Here is a 21,498-nt window from a genome sequence, read left to right on the forward strand (position 1 = left end):
ATTCAGAAACCATTTCGTAATCTTATAATGTTATCCAGAGCTTGGGTGGGTCAGTGAAAATGTGGAGGAAGGAAATCATATGACAAATTTTAAAGGAAAACTTGCTGTGTCAGAGGCTGGCTGGAGGGAAAGGGTGAAGAAAGATTTTTAGCTGCATTAAGCCCTTTGGTCTCAGAGGATGTTTGTTAAATGTGTGAATGACTCACAGGATTGCAAGCATTTCAAGTGGGTGTCTGATAGAATTTACAGAGCCGCTAGCCTTTGCCCAGAAGTCCCAAGCAAAGCCAGTCAGGGGAGGCAGATGATTGGAATCCAGGGCAGCGTGAGGTGGGCAGGTGGATATTCCCAGTTTGCATTTCTTCCTGCAACTGCAGCTTGGAGAAGAGGACGGCTCATAGCTCAAGATGTTGGAGTCTTAAGCATAAAGGTGGTCAGGGAAACCTTAAGAATGAGGGGTTCCCAACTTTGGGAATGTGGAAAAGAGAGAACATAGGGATAAGGTTTGAGTATTCAGAAATATGCATGTCTGGGGGGCAGAGTGAAGAAGGAAAATGGTGCAGTATGAAAAGAAAAGCTTGGTGTGAGGTGAGAGAACAAGGAAGGAGTGAATTTAAGATTAAAATTAAAGAAGATCCAAATTTAAAGTTTACATTTCAGATATGTCTCAGGTCCAGGAGAATGCAACTGAGGAAAATCCCTTGAATTTGGCCATGAGGTCTGATATGACCTGTGGTGAAGCAGAAAGGCATGGTAGTGAAAAGCAGATTACACTGGGCTGGAAAGGTGAGTGGAAGCAGCAGTTGTCACCTGCAGGTATGAGGAGTCAGATGATTTGGGGGTACTGGGCAGGGCATGATCACGGGCAGAGGGCCCCGAAGGTGGGGCAGCAGAGGATGCTGGGTACAGCAGAGAGAGCCCCAGAGCGATGGGGGTAAGCCAGGGACTATACAAGCTGTGGAGTTCTCATCTGCTTGGAACATCCTTTGGATATTGACACCTACCTTTAGTGTTTGTATTTTGGAAAACTAATATTCACATGATTCAAATCTTTAAATGATTTAGAAAAGAAAATTTACCCTGAGAAGTCCTGTTCCCTGCCAGCTACTGTTTCTCATGCTCCTAAGCAACTGATATTACTGCTTTCTTAGCTCTCCTTTCAGAGGGACTCTTAATATATACAACAAATATTTTTTTTTCTTCATCTGCCACCCTTATATTTTTACATGATCAGTAGCACACAACTTACACTGATTTGTATTTTGCCTTTATTCTCCAACAATGTAATGTATCTTGGAGATCAGTTCCTTAGATATATAGCTTCCTTGTTCTTTTTTTATAGCTGTGTAATATTCCATTTCTGGGCTATACCAAATTTATAAAACCAGCATAATATTAACAACATATATATTATGTTTGATCTTTCACTATTGTAAGCAAGGCTGCAACAAAATTAGTCATTTCACTTATGTATATCAATAGGATACATCCTTAGAAATGGATTTACTGGAGCAAAGAATATTTACATAATACATATTTCCAAGTTGTTCTATAAAGTTTGCCTGCTTTTCTCTCCTTCATGTATGAATATGCTTGTTTTCCCATGCCAACCAATGTGTCGTCAGACTTTTTGTTTCTTGTAAACAGTGCATGAAAAACATTGCATTGTCATTCCTGTTTGGAATCTCCTTTCCCTCTTCCAGTCTGGTGGTTCAGCACCTATACCCTCATGCCTCACTCCTTGAAGTTCTTCTACAACAGTTTTTATAATTTATTCTACCCTCTTCATCTCAAAACATTTTTTTTCTAAGTTGGCAGAGAATGTTCTCATAATCCCAACTTTCTCCAAATCCATGATCAGATCTGAAGCTCCAAACACCACTTTCCATCCAAAAAGAGCAAGCTCACTCTGTGACTGTGATTTGGCCCTGAATTTAAAGTTTTTGAGTGTCACTTCACTGTCCCTTATGTTTGTCCCTTTTCTGCTGTTGAAAGTGTCTCTGTTCCTATGTGTATATAGTGGCGTTTTACCAAAGGTCCAAGGCAGCAGAGCACAGCAAACAACTGAAAATGGAATTTTTGATACCCCGGTTTCTAGAAATCATTGCAGATCCCTCCACTGGGCATGTCCTACTGGCTTCCTCCTCTGCATATTACTGGTTTCAGCTTCATAACCTGCATGCACTTTCTCCTTTCTGATCATCTCTCTTCCCCTTGCCTCTACCTTTTGCTGGTTCCCAGCCCCAAAGTTTTAGCCATCTCTACAGAACAGTTTAGCTATCTCTTTGATTTGTTTAATCTCAATGTTTTGGGGTTTCCCAGTTATTTTTCTGTTATGGATTTATAGTTTAATTCCATTGTGATCACAAATATGGTATAATTTCAGTTCTTTTAAATTCTTAAAGATGTTTTATGGCCCAAACTGTGGTCTGTGTGGGTTCATGTTTCATGTGAGCTTGAGAAGCATGTGTATTCTGCTGTTGTTAGATGAAGTAGTCTAGAGATGTCAGTTATATCCCTTTGATTGATGGTATTATTGAGTTTAGCTCTGACTTTACTGATTTTCTGCTGTCTGGGTTTGTCCATTTCTGATAGAGGTGTGTTTAAAGGCTCCAGCTGTTAACCACCAACTGGTCCTTGGTACCAAAGTCAAGTCACAAAACACAATGACAAGGTTTTTTTTATTTTTATTTTTATTTTGGTATCATTAATATACAGTCACATGAGCAACATTGTGGTTACTAGATTCCCCGCATTATTAAGTCCCCCCACATACCCCATTACAGTCATTGTCCATCAGCATAGTAAAATGCTGTAGAATCACTACTTGTCTTCTCTGTGCTATACTGCCTTCCCCGTGCCTCCTCCTACGTTATATGCACAATGACAAGGTTTTGAGGAAAGGGAAAGAATAGTTTATTAATTTGACAGCAAATGAGAGAGCGGCAGTCTTGTACCTTAAAGAACCACTGTCCGCCTGAAGCACATGCAGTTAGGGCTTTTAAAGGGGATATCATGGGAGAGAAACTGTGGTGTTCACAGACACATGAAAGAGCAACTTGCAAGGATCTAAACAGACTTTATTGGATCAATTCCATTGCTTTTTGTTTTCCTTATTGCTTCATCCTTAGGACCGGATGGCCTGGGTTCCCTAAAATCAACTTTCTGCCTTATCTCTGACCATGAGATTCAGAAAATAGGGATAACAAAGAGAAACTGCCACTGTGGTGGTTACAAAGTTTTTGTGGGCTACTTGAGTTCATTTTCATGTTAATGTTAGTGTTGAATTTTAAACCCAGAGGTTAATTGAGTTTTTCTGTGTTACGTAACTGTGGTAGTAGATTTATAAATTTCTCTTTGCATCATATAATTTGATGCTGTGTTGTTAGGCTCATACATGTTGAGGATTATTATGTCTTCTTGGATCCCATTATTATTATGTAATGCCCTTCTTGAAATTAATCTAGCTACTCCTACTTTCTTTGTGTGTGTCTTTATATTTAAAGTGGGTTTCTTGTAGATGACATATAATTGGGTCTTGGTTTTGAATTCACTTTTATGATCTGTCTTCTACCTGATGCATTTAGACCTCAGTGTTCAAAATGATTATTGATATAGTTGGATTAATATTTGTTACTGTTTTCTATTTGTTGTTCTTGTTCTTTGTTCCTTTGTTTTTGTCTTCCACTCTTTCCTGTCTTTTGTGGTTTTAACTGAGCATTTTATATGCTTTCACTTTCTCCCCTTTGCTAGCATATTGATTATATTCTTTAAACTTTTTTTAGTGGTTGCCATATAGATCATAGTATGCATTTATAGCTAATCCAAGTCAGTTTTCAAGTAAAACTGTACCACTTACAAGGTGTGAGTACCTTAAAATAATGAAATCATCCTATTCCTTCATCTGGTGCTTTGTGTCATTGCTGTCATTCATTTCATGTATATAAAAGCATACATAAGTGTATAAATACATAAGATGTCTACATACATCTTATATAACAAATACTTCATTTGTATTATTTTGAATGAATTACTGGTTAGATCAGTTAAGAGTAAGAAAAATAAAGTTTTTATATTGCTTTCACTTAATCCTTCTTTAATGCTCTTCCTTTCTTTATGTAAACCTGAGTTTATTATTTATTTTATTATTTTCCTTTTTACCATCTTATTTTCCTTTTTTCTAAGTAACTTCTTTTAAGATTTCTTGCAAGGCAGCCTGTTGGCAGCAAGTTCCCTCAATTTCTGTTTGTCTGAACACTGTTTCTCCTTTTCTATGGAAGGATCATTTCACAGGGTAGAGAATTCTAGGTTAGTAGTTTTTATCTCTTAACATGTTACATATTTCACTCCACTCTGTGCTTGCATTTTATGGTTTCTGCAGAGAAGTAGGATGTAATAATTCTTAACTTTTTTAAAGTTGTTTTTCCCTCTGCCTCTCTTAGGATGTTTTCCGTTATCTTTGATTCTCTGTAATTTAATGGTTTATGTAAGTGTTTTTGGTGTGTGTAGCATTTGTCCTTCATGGTGTTCTCTGAGCTTCCTGGATCTGTGAATTGGTGTCTGATGTTAATTTGGGGAAATTCTCAATTATTATTTTTTCAAATATTTTTTCTTTTCTCTCTCTCTTCTCTTTCTAATATTCCTGTTACACAGATGTTAACACCTTTTGTAGTTACCTGACAGTCCTTGCTTTCTGTCTCTGCCCCCTTCAGCCTTTGTTCTCTTTGCTCTTCTGTTTTGGAGGTTACTATTGAGACATTCTCAAGCTTGGAGACTCTTTCCCAGCTGAGTCCACTCTACTAATAAGCCCATAAAAGGCATTCTTCATCTCTGTTACGTTTCTGATCTCCGGCACTTTTTTTCATGCTTTCTTAAGATTTCCATCTCTCTGCTTACATTGCCTATCTGGTCTTACATGATGTCTACTTTATCCATTAGAGCCCTTAGCATAATAATCATAATTTTTAAAATTCCAAGTCTGATAATTCCAACACCCCTGCCATGTCTGATTGATGTTTGCTCTTTCTCTTCAGATTACGTTTTTTCTTTGTCTTTTGGTATATCTTCTCATTTTTTCTTAATAGCCAGACGTGATGTACCAGGTAAAAGGAACTGCTATAAATAGGCCTTTAGTAATGTGGTGGTGAGGTGTGGGGAGAGGTGAAGCATCCTATAGTCCTATAGTCTTATTATAGTGATTAGGTCTCAGTCTTTTAGTGAGCCTGTGCCTCTGGATTGTGAATATTGCAGATGTTTCTTTATTTTCCTCTTCCATTATGTGGGAGAAGATGCTAGCATGGCTTAGAGTTGGGCATTTCCCTTCCCTTAGATTAGGCTCTGATAATACCCTAGTAGGTTAACTAGTTTACCCTGAGTTCAGGCCTTGTTAACTCTGGCTTGTTTGAAAATAGTTCTTTTTCCCTCTTGCTGGAAGCATAAAGGGCTATTTCTCCAGTATTTACTATGGGAACCTGGTAAAGTTCCTGGAGTTAAATCTCACAAAATTGAGGTAGGTCCCCGTGGAGTTTTTAACTCTTAGAGTTGTCCACCCTGAGCCTCCAGCAATTGATCAGTTACAATTCAGGCTTTCCTCCTGTAGCACTGGTTCCTGCCATGGTTCCTACTCACTAGTCTCTGCTCCATTAAGTTGTTACTCTGTCTGTCTGTCCAGTCTTGAGGACAGTGGTTTGCCTTGTGTCATCACCTCTCCGAAGGATCCTAGAAGAGGCCCTGATTTTTTTTAGAGTGGTTAGCTTTTTACTTTTTTGGATGGAATGGCAACTGGTAAGCTCCTGAAATATGGAATCTGAAACCAGAAATCCTCATCTCTCTGGTTTTCAGTTTTCTTTCAAAACATACCTTTTAGAGGCCTCATGTAATATGAAGAGTCAACTCAGCTATAAAGATATCAATATTTTTTAATATTGTCAAAATGGCCATCATGCCTAAAACAATCTACAGATTCAATGCAAACCCTATCAAAATACCAACAGCATTCTTCAATGAACTGGAACAAATAGTTTTAAAATTTATATGGAACCACCAAAGACCCCAAATAGCCAAAGCAATCCTGAGAAGGAAGAATAAAGCAGGGGAGATCTTGCTTCCCAACTTCAAACTCTACTACAAAGCCACAGTAATCAAGACAATTTGGTAGTGGCACAAGAACAGACCCACAGACCAGTGGAACAGGATAGAGAGTCCAGATATTAACCCAAACATATATGGTCAATTAATATATGATAAAGGAGCCATGGACATACAGTGGGGAAATGACAGCCTCTTCAACAGCTGGTGTTGGGAAAACTGGACAGCTACATGTAAGAGAATGAAACTGGATCATTGTCTAAGCCTGTACACAAAAGTAAATTTGAAATGGATCAAAGACCTGAATGTAAGTCATGAAACCATAAAACTCTTACAAAAAAACATAGACAAAAATCTCTTGGACATAAACGTGAACAACTTCTTAATGAACATATCCCTGGGCAAGGGGAACAAAAGCAAAAATGAACAAGTGGGACTGTATCAAGCTGAAAAGCTTCTGTACAGCAAAGGACACCATCAATAGAACAAAAAGGTACCCTACAGTATGGGAGAATATTTTCGTAAATGACAGATCCTATAAAGGCTTGACATCCAAAATATATAAAGAGCTCACGCTCCTCAACAAACAAAAAGCAAATAATCCAATTCCAAAATGTGCAGAGGAGCTGAACAGACAGTTCTCCAAAGAAGAAATTCAGATGGCCAACAGACACATGAAAAGATGCTCCACACCTCTAGTTATCAGAGAAATGAAAATTAAAACCACAATGAGATATCACCTCACACCAGTAAGGATCGCCACCATCTAAAACACAAACAACAACATATGTTGGTGAGGTTGTGGAGAAAGGAGAACCCTCCTACACTGCTGGTGGGAATGTAAATTAGTTCAACCATTGTGGAAAGCAGTATGGAGGTTCCTCAAAAAGCTCAAAATAGAAATACCATTTGACCCAAGAATTCCACTTTTAGGAATTTACCCTAAGAATGCAGCAGGGCAGTTTGAAAAAGACATATGCACCCCTATGTTTATCATAGCACTATTTACAATAGCCAAGAATTGGAAGCAACCTAAGTGTCCATCAGTAGATGAATAGATAAAGAAGATGTGGTACATATACACAATGGAATATTATTCAGCCATAGGAAGAAAACAAATCCTACCATTAACAACAATATGGATGGAGCTAGAGGGTATTATGCTCAGTGAAATAAGCCAGGTGGAGAAAGACAAATATCAAATGATTTCACTCATCTGTGGAGTATAAGAACAAAGAAAAAACTGAAAGAGCAAAACAGCAGCAGACTCACAGAACCCAAGAATGGACTAACAGTTACCAAAGAGAAAGGGACTGGGGAGGATGGGTGGGAAGGGAGGGATAAGGAGGGGGAATAAAGAAAGAAAGGGGGCATTATGATTAGCATGTATAATGAAGGGGGAGGCACAGGGAGGGTTGTACAACACAGAGAAGACAAGTAGTAACTCTATAGCATCTTACTGTGCTTATGGACAGAGACTGTAATGGGGTATGTGGGGGGACTTGTTGGGGGGAGTCTAGTAAACGTAATGTTCCTCATGTAATTGTAGATTAATGATATCAAAATAAAAGTGAAATTAAAAATTAAAAAAAGATATCAATATTTTTGCTCATATCCCTGTGTCAGTTTTGCAAAAGAACACTGTCTAAACCAAACCATAAAGTGCTTGGTCATTCAGTCTTTTCCCATGCAAGCCAGATTGTATATGCAGGTTTGTGTGTATCAGTAACTACTGGAGTTAAAAAAACAGTGTGGCCTATTACAGATAGTGGAGCTATTTCTTAGCCTTGTGGCTCTTTGGAAGCTAATAGAAACTTATATTCCTGGTTGTTATCTGGAATATAGGAATTCAGTAGTTAATCTTAGGAATGCCATATAAGGAGATATGTGTCTCTTTCTCTTGGTTAAGAAACAAATGTTTGACCAGGTATATGTGTTTGGCTGTAAAGATTTCTCTAGTGACTGTCTTACTTCTTTTTGGTATGTGAGACCTTCAAGAAGTAAAAATAAAAACTAGACATGTGACCCAAAAGGTACTAACTCAGCTAAGTTCCCTATTGTCAGTTGGGTATTGTGGCCACTCTTTCCCTCGCTGACCTGTAATCCAAGGAAGAGGAGCTAGGAACTAAATTTCCCAGAATTCTCTCTCACATGTGACATTGGCCAGTTAGAGGTATACTCAGGAGACTTGGAAGGCTGAAGAAAGAGAGACATTCACAGGATACAACTGCAGCTCTCACATTGGGTGAGAGCTAAAGCTGGGGTGGGGTTTAGCAGCAGCAGGGTGTCAGGCTCCTGTGAATCAGTTTCCCCTGAGCTACAGGCTGAGAGCGACTGTGGACACTTTCCAGACATCTTGGCTTCCAGACAAGCTCTTGAGAAGTACAGCAGGGAGGTGGCCAGTGATGGCTTCTCTGGCTTTAGTTTCCCAGTGGTTGCAGGGGTTATATGAGCCTCTAATTCCCTGTGTTGAACTTTATGCTTAGAACACATGAAATGGTTCCTCTTTTCCAGACGGAAACCTTGTGGGGTTTATAACTAATATAGAATTAACGTGTGTAACTACAGTACAAAATCCGGGAAGCAGGAGATGGAAGTGTGCTGTTCTAAGAGTCTTATTTGTGAAATGGTATAATATTACCATTGTGATAAGTACCAGTTGTGATAAGTAAAATATATGTAATATAAAAGCCTTAAAATGACACTGAAAAAAAGTTACAGTTAAGAGCCAATAATGAGATGCAATGGAATCATAAGAAATAATCTAAAGAAGAAATTAGATAAGTAGAAGACAAGCAAAAAGATGGTGGACTGAAACTCAATCATACTGGTGATCACAATGTAAATAATGTGAACACTTCACTGAAAGGCAGTAAAAAAGCAAGACCTGATTATATGCTGCTTACAAGAAACTCATTTTAGACATGAAAATACATAGGGTAAAAGTTAAAGGTTAAAGAAAATGTACTGAGCTAATACTAATCAGTGTAAAATGGGAGTGGATTGTTAATATAAGACAAAATAAATTTCAGGGTAAAAAATATGGGAATAAAAGTAGTCATTTCAGAATAATAAAGCAGTCAGTTAATTGATAAGACATATTGTAAACCTTAATGTATCTTATGATAGAGCTTCGAAATGCATGAATCAAAAACTGATAACTGAAGAGAGAAATACACAAATCTACAATTAAGTTTAGTACCCCTCAGTAACTGATAGAATAAGCAGACAAAATCGGTAAGGATGCAGAAGACTTGAACAACACTGTCAACCAACTCAACCTAACAGACTTGGGAAACATCTACCCAACAGCACTAGGATATATATTCTTTCCCAAAGCATTTACTAAGATAGACCCTATTCTGGATCATAAAACTTGTTTTGAAAAACTTTAAAGGATTCAAGTCATTTAAAGGATGTTTTCTGACTGCAATGGAATTAAATGAAAAATCTGTAATAGGAAAATGTCTGAGAATTCCCTAGAGAGTTGGAATCTAAACAACACATTTCTAAATAAGCCATTGACCAAAAAATTAATCAGAAGGGAAATTAGACATTTTGTTGACCGAATGAAAATGAAAGCTAGACATTTTGTTAACTGAATGAAAGTGAATGTGTGCCGTTCCACAGTTTGTGGGATGAAGCTAAAGCGTGGTCATCACTTACAAGGAAATTTATGGCACTAAATGCTTATATATGAAAAGAGAGAGGTTTCAAATCAATAACTCAAGCTCCAACCTTCAGAAACTAAAAAAAAAGCCTATTAAATCCAAAATAAGCAGGATAAGAGCAGAAATCGGTGCAACCGAAGAAACAAGAAAATCCATGAAAAAGCAAAAGTATTTTTTTGAGATTATTAGAACTGATAAACCTCTAGCCAGGCTGCTCAGGAGAAAAAGAAGATATAAGTTATCAACATCAGAAGTAAGAGAGAACACATCACTACAGATTCTACAAACATTAAGAGGATAATGACAGAATAGTATGAATATCTTTATGGCTAGGAATTCAACAATTTAGATGAAATGAGCATATTACTTGAAAGACTCCAACTACCTAAGATGTCTTTTAAAAAGAATTGGGCAACCTCAGTGTACATATATTCCAACTATTCCTATTAAATAAATAGAGTCTATAGTTAGACTCTCCACAGAGAGAAATTATGCTGGATTGAAGAAGCATGTTGGGATGATGTGAACTGCCTATGGATAGAGACATTTGTCAGGGAACTGCAGCTGGATTCTTGGAACTGAGGGCCTTTGTCCTACAACTGTAAGGAACTGAATTCTGCTGGCAACTACATGAACTTGGAAGAGAAAGCTGAGCTTGTAGAGGAGGATATAACCTGGTCAGCTCTTGACTGCAGTCTTGTGAGATGCTGAGCAGAGGACCCAGCTGATCCAGGTCCTGATTTCCTGAACCATGGGAAATTTGACAAAAGATCAGGGTTTTTTGGGCAGAGTCTGATCATTTGTAGCCAGAAGACATTATCAGAAAACAAGATGAGTGTCATATGGTGTATCATTTGTGTACTTAATGAATGCCTCTCAGTTCTCCAAAACCCAGCACCAAGAGAGAAACTCATGAAGCATTGGCTCTAGTTCAAAATAATCAAGATCAGACGCTCCCATCCTCCACCACATATAATGCAAAGAAATATAGACAGTTTCTTGGGCAAGCTTTTCCACCTAGACTCCCAGTGTATTCTGCTTTTAGCCCACTGCAGATGCTGCAGTGGCAAATATATGTATGCTCATTGATGTAATGTGCTATTATGTGCAATATCAAGCTACAGTTTCACCACATTAGATACCAACCCAGCCCAGCCTGCTGCTTCAGAGCCTCTAAATTTGGTATATGTTCCTGGAGAGTAATCCCCACCAGATACAAACCTAGTGGTCAAAGAAAATTACCCATGAATGAGAATGTTTAAATGAATGCACAGGGTAAATCCAGTGCTAATGAAGATGTCCGTGGAGACTGGTTAGATTGGATATACTCATACTAATGAGCTACAGTTCTCAACATTGTATATTTCTTTTAATGTATTTATTTTTGTCCTTTTGTCATGTATCATGGTAATGGAAGCCATGCTGCTGTTTATGTAGCAAGTTGAATATTTCCTGTTAGGCAAGGAGGAGGTCAGCATAGACTCTCTATAATATTGCCAAGGTTAACAATGATGGGAAACAAATTATCTAAAACTTGAAGAAGTGGATCATTTTATGGATGATGCTCTTGACAGTGAGGTTGAGGAAGGTTCAGGTAAAGATGTCAGTGAAATGAAAATCCTCAATAGTGCCTTAAGCTTGGTCTTTTATTACTGCCTACTTCACTAAGGGGTCGTATGCAGGTCTGGCATACCACTGCCTCATGGTAGGCAGTTGACAGACTGGAATGACTGTACATTCTGGATGCTGCCCCTCTGCTTGCAAAAGTAAAAAAAGGAACCTTGAGCCATACCTTATGCCATATACAAAAATAAATTCAAATCAAAACATAAATTATTAAGTGATGAATTATACATAAAGTAATCTAACACTATAAACTTTAAACTATAAATCTGCTAAAAGAAAACAGGAGAAAATTTCTGTGACATTAGGTTAAGCCAGAGGAATGACCCATTAAAATTTTTTGATAAGTTTGGACTTCATTAAAATCAAGACCTTTTGCTTCTCGAAAGACAATCTCAAGAAAATGAAAAGACAACCTACAGACAAGTTTGAAAATTACATATCTGAAAAATGAATTGTATAAAAAATGTATAACAAACTCCTCTAAATCAACAATAAGAAAGCAACCTGATTAAAAAGTCACAAAGGTAAGGACACTTGACCAGTGAAGACATACAGATGGCCATTGAATATGTGAGGCAGCGCACAACATTGCTAGTCATTATGGCAATGTACAGAGAAACCACAGAGAGATTCCACAACACACCTACTATAGTGGCTAAAATAAAAAAGAGAAAAGTCTGATTAATAGCAGCTGTTAGTGAGAATGCAGAACCACCGAAACTCTCATATGTCAGTGGTGGGAATGCAAAACAGTACAGTATAAGCCATTCTAAGGTATACCTGGAAAACAATTTTGCCATTTGTCATAAAGTTGAACCTAAACTTGCTGTATGACCCAGGAGTCTCATTCCCAGGTATTTCCCCAGGTTAAATAAGAACTGTGTTTACACAAAAACTAGTATATGGCTATCTACAGCAGCTTTATTCATTTTTGAATGAATTATGAATTCATTCTAACTGGGAGCATCAGAAGTCTTCTTCATTGCTGAATGGATAAACCAGTGTATGCATACAGTGGACTACTATTACTCAGTAAAAAAAAGAAAAAAATTCTGATACATGCAATAGCATAGTTGAAAAATGCATTGTGCTAAGTTAAGCCAGACTCAAAGGCTGCATATCAAATGACTTTGTTTATATGACATTTTGAAAAAGGCAGAACTGTTGGGATGGTAAACAAACCAGTGGTTGCCTGGGGCTGGAGGAGGGTTTGACTACAAAGGGGCACAGGTAATTTTGGAGGAAGGTGATAGAACCATTCTGTATTTTGATTGTGGTAGTTACATTAGTATACATTGGTCAAAACTCATAGAACTGTACATTAAAATGGGTGAATTTTATTAGATGCCAAAAAAAAAAAGGAAAGAAAGAAACTGATAACATCAGGAAGGGCTTCACAGAGTATCAGATGCCTGACTCTTGAAGTCTTTGTAGGTGTCCACCTGTGGGCAGTAGGGAGCAGTTTCAGGGGAACAGGATTTGCAAAGACTTAGAGGTAGCAAACAGTTGTGCATATTCTGCATACTTTCAGGTTATTAGGAAGGTCAGAGCCTAGGACTGCACAGTAGGAGAAGTGACGTGAACACAGTGCTGGGGAAGCAGGCTGGAGCCAGCGGTAGAAGGCCTTATATGTTTGGTAAAGAAGTCTTTGGTGAAGACACTCATACTTAATTACAAGACTTTGTTGCCTGTTTTATGACGTAGCTACCATCCAAGCCCTGCAGCTATGTGCCTACCTTGGACTGTTTGAAAGAGCTCCTACCTCTTCCCCAGATACCTGTGTGGTTCACCCCCTCAGTTTATTTGGGTCTGCACTCAAAGCTGCCTTCTTAGAGAAGCCTTCCCTCACCACCCTATCAAACTTGAGGCACCCTTCCCATCATTCTCCATCCCTTTACGCCACTGTATTTATCCTCACAGTGTGTACTATCTTGCTTGTTTGGCTTGTTTGCTCACTTCCCTCTTCAAGAGATCGGTAAGAGTAGGGTCTGCCCACAATACATCCCCAGAGCTTGACACTGTTCACAGTTAACCATGAGTGCAAAGGCCCGAGGTGCAAATGACTGTGGCATGCTAAAAAAGCAGGGAGAAGGCCAGTGCGGGTTGAAGACAAGCTAAGAGAGAAAGGCAGGGGCCAGACCATGAAAGCCTTTGTAGGCCACGGCAAGTGTTTTGGGTTTTATTCTGAGTATGATGAGTGCTTCTGGAGAGTTGTAAGGTGGCGAGGGAGGGGAGGAAGGTAACATCATCTGATTATGATTAGTTTAAAGAACATTTGAAGAATAGACAGAATAGGACAAGAGGTAAAGCAGGGGAACCAGTGATAAAGCTTCTAAATAGTCCAAGGCATTGGACGGGAAATCAGGAAGGCAGCATTGAAGATAGACAGAGGTAGATAGAACGCTTGTGGGTTATTTGGTGATGAATTGGGTGTGGGAGAAAGAAAAAAGTCAAGGGTATCTACAAGTTTAAGGACCTGAGCAACTGAGTGGATGGTATGACATTTACTGAGATGGGAGAGAGTGAGGGAAATATGCTTGGATGGGTGGGCAGGGGTGGAGAATGAAAGTGGTCATGTTTGTTCCATGAGTGCCAAGGGGCTGGAGGGGCTTTTTTTTTCATGTTCAAGTGTTTTTTAATTGAGGTATAATTGACACATAGCATATTGGTTTCAGGTATACAGCATAGTGACTTGATATTTTGAAAAAAAGAACTGGGACTTGGACAGTTTTCTTTCTTTAGTTGGTGTCTTAGTCAGTTTGAGCTGCTGTAATAACGTCCCACAGACTGGGTGGCTTGAACAACAGAAGTTTGTTTCTCACAGTTCTGGAGGCTGGAAGTCCCAGACAGGCTGCCGGCATGGCCAGGTTGGTGAGAGCTCTTCTGGGCTGCAGGCTGCTGGCCCACATGGGCAGAGAGCGGGGGGAGGAAGCACGCTCAGCACCCTCTCTCATGACTGTGCTAATCCTATTCATGAGAGTCCCTCATGTCCTAAATACCTTGCAAAGGCCATCTTACTGGAGGATGTTATTCCCACCAAGTGAAGTTTGGGAAACACTCAGTTTGTAACAGCTGGGAAAATGAAGGGCTTTGCTCAGAGAAGGGACTCATTCAGTTTTCATCTTGTGCAGCTGCTTTTGGCAGGGATGTGGACAGCTTGGGGAGGCTGTAGGAGAAACAGCAAGACCAGTGGTGTTTTTGCAGGAGGCAAAGAAGTCTTGGGCCAAGACTAGGGCAGTGGATTCAAGGAGAGGGGCAGAATTGCTGGGAGACGGTTACAGCCGGGTATCTGAGGTGAAGGAAAGGCATGGGTCTGAGATGATGTTCATGTTTCTGTACTCACAGACATGCAAGAACTGGGTTTAAGGAATGTATACAGATGATTTTATCAGTTTGGGTTATATTGAATTGCTGTATAAACTTCAAAAGTTCCACTTGAGTTCTTCATTACGATATTATTTGAATACAGCTGCCAGCAGTACACCTAAATAATAAGTCAGCTACCACAGTGGAGTGGGAGGGAAATTGGTTGGAACTTGGAAAGCCCCGGCAGGGAGTCTGAGTAAGGTGACAGCTCACATTTTGCCAGCGTCTCACTGAGCAGCTGTTGCCTCTGACTTACTCGCAGCTGTATCAGATTTTCATGTCCCTTAGAGAAAGGATTCAGGGAGTGTATGTAGACCATGGGCTGGTAAGGCTTGCAGAGGCAGTTCGTCCCTGGAGAGGTGGTGGTAGAAGTGGGGAGCCAAATGCGAGGAGCCTGGGCTGACATGGGTCAGAGCACCTGCAGAAATACTCTCTGGATGGAGTGGGCTTCTCTCCAGCCCTCACGTCAGAGAGTGCCCTGCGGCTCCTGTGCCACGGGCTTGGTGTGTGTGTCGGGTTGGCTGGCCCCTGACTGGTCCTGCTAACATGTCTTTGTTTTGCTTTTCTGCACTCGATCCTGGACTGTTTGTAAGCCCCACCGTGGCCCTTGTGTTTCAGCCCGAGAGGAGGTTCGGCGTGGTGGTGGTTGGCCTTGGCAGAGCTGGCTCTGTGCGGATGAGGGACTTGCGGAACCCACATGCTTCCTCAGCGTTCCTGAACCTGATTGGCTTCGTGTCCAGGTTGCTCGTGTTTGCCTTGTGGTTTGTAGTTCATGTGAAGCTCAATGAGATGGATTAAGCCTCAGACCCAGAGATGCTCCAGGCCCAGGAGAGACAGCTCTGGGGTCAGTCCAGAGACCTGTGCTTGGGGTCAGCCCTACAAGAGCTCAGGTTCCGATACATCTGGGAACTGGATGTGCAGTCTGTTAGCCTAGAGGGGACTGTGTAGACGAAGGCTGGGAAGATGAGCACAAGGCCTGATAGTTACAGAAGGGGCACGGCAGACACAGGTGGGCTGGCCTGAAAGGAGGCTGGAGATGTGCACCAGTTACATCAGTTACCATAACAGTTACCGTCCCGTGCACTGACCCCGGGCTTTACAACAGCCTTACTAACTTTTCGACATAGATATCATTAGCAACCCCACTTACAGACAAAGAAGCTGAGCCACAGAGAAGTTAAGTAATTTTCCTGTACATCACAGCTGGAAGGTCTAAGAGCTGGATTTGAATGTAAGTCTATTTGATTCCAAAGTCCATTCTTTTAAATCTCATGTTCTTCTCCTTTTGATAATTTTGAACCCCATTTTTCTTTAAGGTTTATTTATTTCCTATAACTCAGCCAAAATCTAACTTAGCACCGTATTTCTTCTTCCCCGCCCCATGCTCATGCTCAGCTCCCCCACCCCCCACCTTTCACCGCTTCCTCACAGACACACCACTCACTAAGCCAGTGCTTCAAAACAGCACTTACCAATACTGTGACCTACGGGTAGGTGCTGTGTTGGCTGAAAAGATGTGACAGCGAGTGAGTTAGGCACCGCTCTACTTTCTAGTGCTTTAGAGAAATCAAATAATTACTTAACACAAACCATAAGCAACCATTGTGATGTCCATGGAGAAGTTTTTTCATATTTTAATTCATGGGACCTACTTTCTTCCAGTTTGTCTCAAAATCTGGCCCTTCCCTTAAGGGTTTAAAGCAGACTTTGGGGCACTAGGGAGAAGCAGAAGTGCTGTGAATCTGCCCTTGGTCAGTCTTCCCCTCCCAGTGAGATTCTAAGGAGCTGCATACAAATGGGAGGTCAAGAGTATTAACAGCACTGTAACTCCCATTGCACCCCTCCTGCCTCCTGTGCGTAACACTCAGGCCCAAGGCTGAAGCCTCCTTAAGAGCCAGCTCTCTGCTGGCTGGCTGGCATGCCTGAGGCAGTGGGAAGTCCCTAAATTACCCTGGCCGTGTTAGACGATGGCCGGCTCACAACCCCTGCTTTACTGCTGCCCTGCCATTATTATCCCACTGTTCCACTTTTCACACCCTGCTCTCATGAGCTGCCTGCTAAGTCCTTCCACCTCCCCAGAAAGCCTTTTCTGAAACTCTAAACTGGATGATCCTTCCTTTCCTTGAATCACCTCCTGTGCCTCCAGCACAACATTCCTTGTGTTCTTATTTCTTATGTGTAGGTTATGTGACTCCTCTTCCCTCCAGCAGACTATGAGCTCATTGGAAGCTGAGGACAATTAATCCATTCTCCACGGTCTTCCCTGTAGTGCCCAGCACACAGTAGGCAGCAATAGGTATTGGTAAAGTTGAGCAAGGTGATTGGTGGCCCCCATAGAAGAAACCCACCATAATACTTTCTGGCAGCCAAACTTCCCCAATTGTCCTGTGGGTGCTGGACAAGGGAGTCCTGAGTGGGTCGAGAGCCTTCTGCTGGCTGTCCCAAGTTCCTCTGTGACAGCCACTGGTGGAGGACTGCTGCCTGGTGGGGCAGTGTGCAGATGGCCAGGGCTCTCTTCTAAAGCAGGAGTTCCTTCTTATTCTGTAAGAGACACAAGGTTTAGGGCTCCTGTCCTGCCTCTGCTTTTAGTTAGACATGGCAGCCCCTGCTTTGTCAGCTCAGCTGTAAAGGAGGCAGGGAGGTCCACCTTCTACTTGATCGTCATGAGCCCGTGCTGGCTTGATGTATGTGAAGGAGCTTGAAGACATAAGCACTTTGTATTTCAGAGGTGTCAGTGTATTGGACTTAGATGAGGTTCAGTCATCCTAGTGGTTGGCCAAGTGTCTTCAGCGAGCAGTGACTGTAGAGATCACTTCTCAGGAGATAAAAGGAGATCAGTTCTCTTTATTTTAGAGATGAAGTAATTCAGAGATGACCACGTCATGCAGGCTGTTAGCAGTCATGTGAGCGCTCTATGCCAAGTCCCCTGACTTCTACCCTGAGGCATGTTTTTCTCATGGTGAAAAATGCCCTGAAAGTGGGAGGGAAGACATTGGTTTCTTTATTTCTAAAAGCTGATTATCAGGACATTATTGGGAGGAGAGGGGAAGGATGGGCTCATTTATTTGATATTCTACCTTTGTTTCAGTGCCATTTTTCTGTTTTTCTCAAATAGACGAGAGCTCAAGAGCATTGATGGAGTTCAGCAGATATCTTTAGAAGAAGCTCTTTCCAGCCAAGAGGTTGAGGTTGCTTATATCTGCAGTGAAAGCTCCAGCCATGAGAACTATATCAGGTGGGTTTTCAGTGCAGGCGGTCCTCTCCTTGCACAGTCATGTGGGACTGTAAAAATGGCTGAGCAGACTGGAATCTTGCTAAGGGGTCTTAATAACCAATGGGAAAATTACAGTGGCTCTATGACCTTTAAAAATTGTTCTCAAAATGTTAAAAACCCTCACTATTGGTAATAAATGTCTGAGGAAATGAAAACTAAAACTAGTTTCTATTTAGTACACCTAAGTTAAAACATTAGAAATGTTACGAATTAAAATGTTTTGTTTCTTTCTAAAGAACGTACTGAAAGTAGTTTGGACATGGCTTCCCTCTTCTCATCATATAACTTAGGATACAAAGCCAGCAATTTTTCTGAGCCTTGTACATCATTCTTTCTAAGTGTGACTTAGCTTCCAACTTTTTATCCTTTGTGCTTCCAACATCATTGTGAAGTGGTGTTGCCATGAGATAAGTGACCAAGGAAGTAGTGGTGGCATCAAAGGGTGGAGATGACATTATTCGCAGAGGAAGAGAAGTGATGTGTCACCCTGCCCCTCCTTTGACTGCAAAGCCTAGAAACCTTCAAGCATTTGGTGGGACTAAGCCTGGAAGGAGGAGCCCCATGTACAACCTGGCAGCTAACAGCACAGTCTCAGCTTATAACTGTATCTCAGAGTATCTAGAGACTAAAACCCAAGTTTCTGAGCATAGCATTCTAGTTCTTCACAGTCAGGCTCCCAGCCACTTTTATGACTTTGTTGCCTAGTAGCCCATTTCCCTGCCATGCTGAGATTCATACCACTATGCACATGGACAGTGCACCATACAACACCCAGGCCCCTGCGTGTGCTGCTCAAAATGAAGCACCCTCTTCCTGGATGTTGTCTCTGGAAAATACCTGTTCATACTTCAAGACCAAGGTTCAGATGTCATTAGTGAAATCTTTTCAGACTGCCTCAGGCAGAGCTGGCTACCTAGGGGTTTGTGGTCTTTATTTATGGCTATAATCATACTTGTTCACATGTCCTTATTTCTCCTCCAGAGTAACTGGTAAAACAGTAAATAGTGAATGTATGAGTAGATGATGGCTGAATGTTCAAATTAATACGTAACTAGAAAGTCATTCTCTTATACCTTTTACTCCCTTAGTAGAAAATAATGTGAGGTACAATTCATCCTCCTCATCCTCTGGCCCTAACTCTCACCTGTATTCCTTCATGACATGTATATACACAGAGATTTGTGCATTTATAATACTCTGTTACCTGTCATGAAGTGTATTTTAGTGAAGCTTATGTGTAGTGTGTTGCTCTGTATTTATCTTTTTTTTTCCAAAGGCAGTTCCTTAATGCTGGCAAGCACGTCCTTGTGGAATACCCCATGACACTGTCTTGGGCAGCAGCTCAGGAGCTGTGGGAGCTGGCTGAGCAGAAAGGTGATGTATGTTCTGTCTGGAGCACAGACCTTCTTCCTAAGAGTTTGTACCTCTATAGTTTCAGTGGTACCATCTTTATGCCTTTAAAACTTAACCCAGTGTCAGATATATTATTGGTCCTATAGACTTGGAACCTCCTAACTACTTCCATACTGCAGGCACACAGAAGGGGTGTGTAGAAAGGGCCAACAGAGTGGAGAGGTGGATGGGAATTTGTAAACTTTGTTCAAGGCTTATCAGCTTCCTTTGCTCTAATGAAAAATATGAACTAGCTTCTACCTATAATAGTGCCATGGTATTAGTTTTAGTCTTGTGGTATTTATATTGCTAATGGAGAAATGGCCTTATCAGAGCAATTGTCTTATATGCATACTTTGTAGATTTTGATGTTTCTCAACAGGAATACTATTTATTAAATATTTACTATATGCCAGGAACTTGGGGACTCTGCCAAGTGCTTTGTATGTTATTTTGCTTAATTTTCCTAGAAACCCTTGGAGGTATGTATTTTCTCTAGCTTATGTATAGAAATCCATCACTCAGAAAAGTTAACTAATTTGTGCCAGCTAGTCAACAGGGCTATTAAATGGGAAATGGGTATTTGAGTTCAATCCTTTTAGACTCTGAAGTCTACATTTGTTCCTCTAGGCCATGCTGCCCTCCAGAGATTTCTGTTTTTGCAGTAACTGGGCAAGTCCCTCTATGGAGACAACTAGAATTAACAAGAATGTTTATGGATTAAAGGAGCTATCAAATGAAGTTTAAATTACAAACTCTCTGTTTCAACATTTGCTATTGAAAATCTTTAATATATGAACAAAGTATGGTAAACATTTATGATGAAAATCACCAAAGAAAGCACCTTGTGCTTATTACCAATGTAGACTGATTGACTGATTGCACTTCATTGAAACTCTTGATTGCCTTTCCCTAGCACTGGGCTGTACTTCTGGAAGACAAAGCCCATCTTGCCCCTTATAGTCCCAGTAGCTAAACACTGCTCAGAACTTAGTAGACCTTCAGTAGATGTTTGTTGAATGAACAAGTGGATGAATGACTACTGAAGTAATAAGCAAGAAGATAAGGGGGCTTTGGGCCATCACCTTTGTATATTATTTCTCCTGGCACAGATGTCCATGGACAGAGAATGAGATTCTAAACTATGCCTTTTAGATTTCTCACTAATTGCAAAGAAAAAGATGTACTTTTACAATGAAGAGCTCCGCTATTACTATCTTAACCAAATGATTGCTAATATGGGTCCATCTGACACCTTGAGCCATCTAGTGTGATGTACACAGCACCAAACATATAACAAAACTTTACAGGAAATATAGGATTAAGGGAACAAATTAAATGACACTAATAAGTTAAGCAAACTAGAATGTGGAACCTCTGCAAGATAACAGGCTAAGCTTCTTCAGAAAGATAATGTCCTGCACATAGTGATTTCCTTTCAAAAAATAAGAGTAACTTTCCACTAGAGAAACCAGACAAGCACTACTCAGTCAGGTTATCAGGCAACATCAACAGTGATAAGTCATGTTAATATCATGTATCCTTGACATGATGTGATGAGAATGGCCCATTACCTCTGTAGTTTTCCTTCTCCAATCATAACCCCAGTCTAATCATGAGAAAACCATCAGAAAAATTACAGTTGAGGAGCATTCTACAGATTACCTGACCAATACTCTTCTGAACTATCAAGATCATTAAGAAACAAGGAAAGTTTGAGAAACTTTCCAACCCAAGAAGAATTGAAGGAGACATGACGACTAAATGTAATGTGACATCCTGAAACAGAGAAAGAACATTAGTTAAAAATGAAGGACATCTGAATAAAATAGGGACTTAGCTAAATTTTTTTTTAAATGAGAAAAATAATATTAAGGATCAGTGTTATTATGGTATGGAGCCTTGGTATTAGCTCCTTAAGCAAGCAGAACCTAGGTGGATGTGTATTGACCATGAACAGCTTTAAAAAAGAAAAAAGTCCTTAACAATGAAAGTGATCTTTGTTCTCTAGGCAACTTTTCATAACTCAGATGGCAACATTCACTAAGCAGCTTTTACATGGTGGTTATTTTGTATGAGATATTG

General features: G+C 40.3%; 1 protein-coding gene across 3 annotated transcripts in view; it reads left to right on the forward strand.

Moving 5' to 3' along the window:
- Positions 1-21,498, forward strand: part of BLVRA (biliverdin reductase A) — a 74,596-nt gene that overhangs the window by 13,322 nt on the left and 39,776 nt on the right. The window contains exons 3-6 of one of the 3 annotated variants that reach the window (XM_037003139.2): positions 658-783; positions 15,366-15,487; positions 17,863-17,982; positions 19,298-19,395. In XM_037003139.2, the coding sequence (XP_036859034.1) occupies positions 748-783; positions 15,366-15,487; positions 17,863-17,982; positions 19,298-19,395 (376 nt within the window). In that variant the 5' untranslated portion in view covers positions 658-747. Of the gene's footprint in view, positions 1-645; positions 784-15,365; positions 15,488-17,862; positions 17,983-19,297; positions 19,396-21,498 lie in introns of those variants that run through there. The other 2 variants (XM_073239111.1, XM_017657463.3) reach the window with 2 other exon arrangements.

Source organism: Manis javanica, chromosome 6 (assembly GCF_040802235.1).
Source record: "Manis javanica isolate MJ-LG chromosome 6, MJ_LKY, whole genome shotgun sequence".
Lineage (NCBI taxonomy): Eukaryota > Metazoa > Chordata > Mammalia > Pholidota > Manidae > Manis > Manis javanica.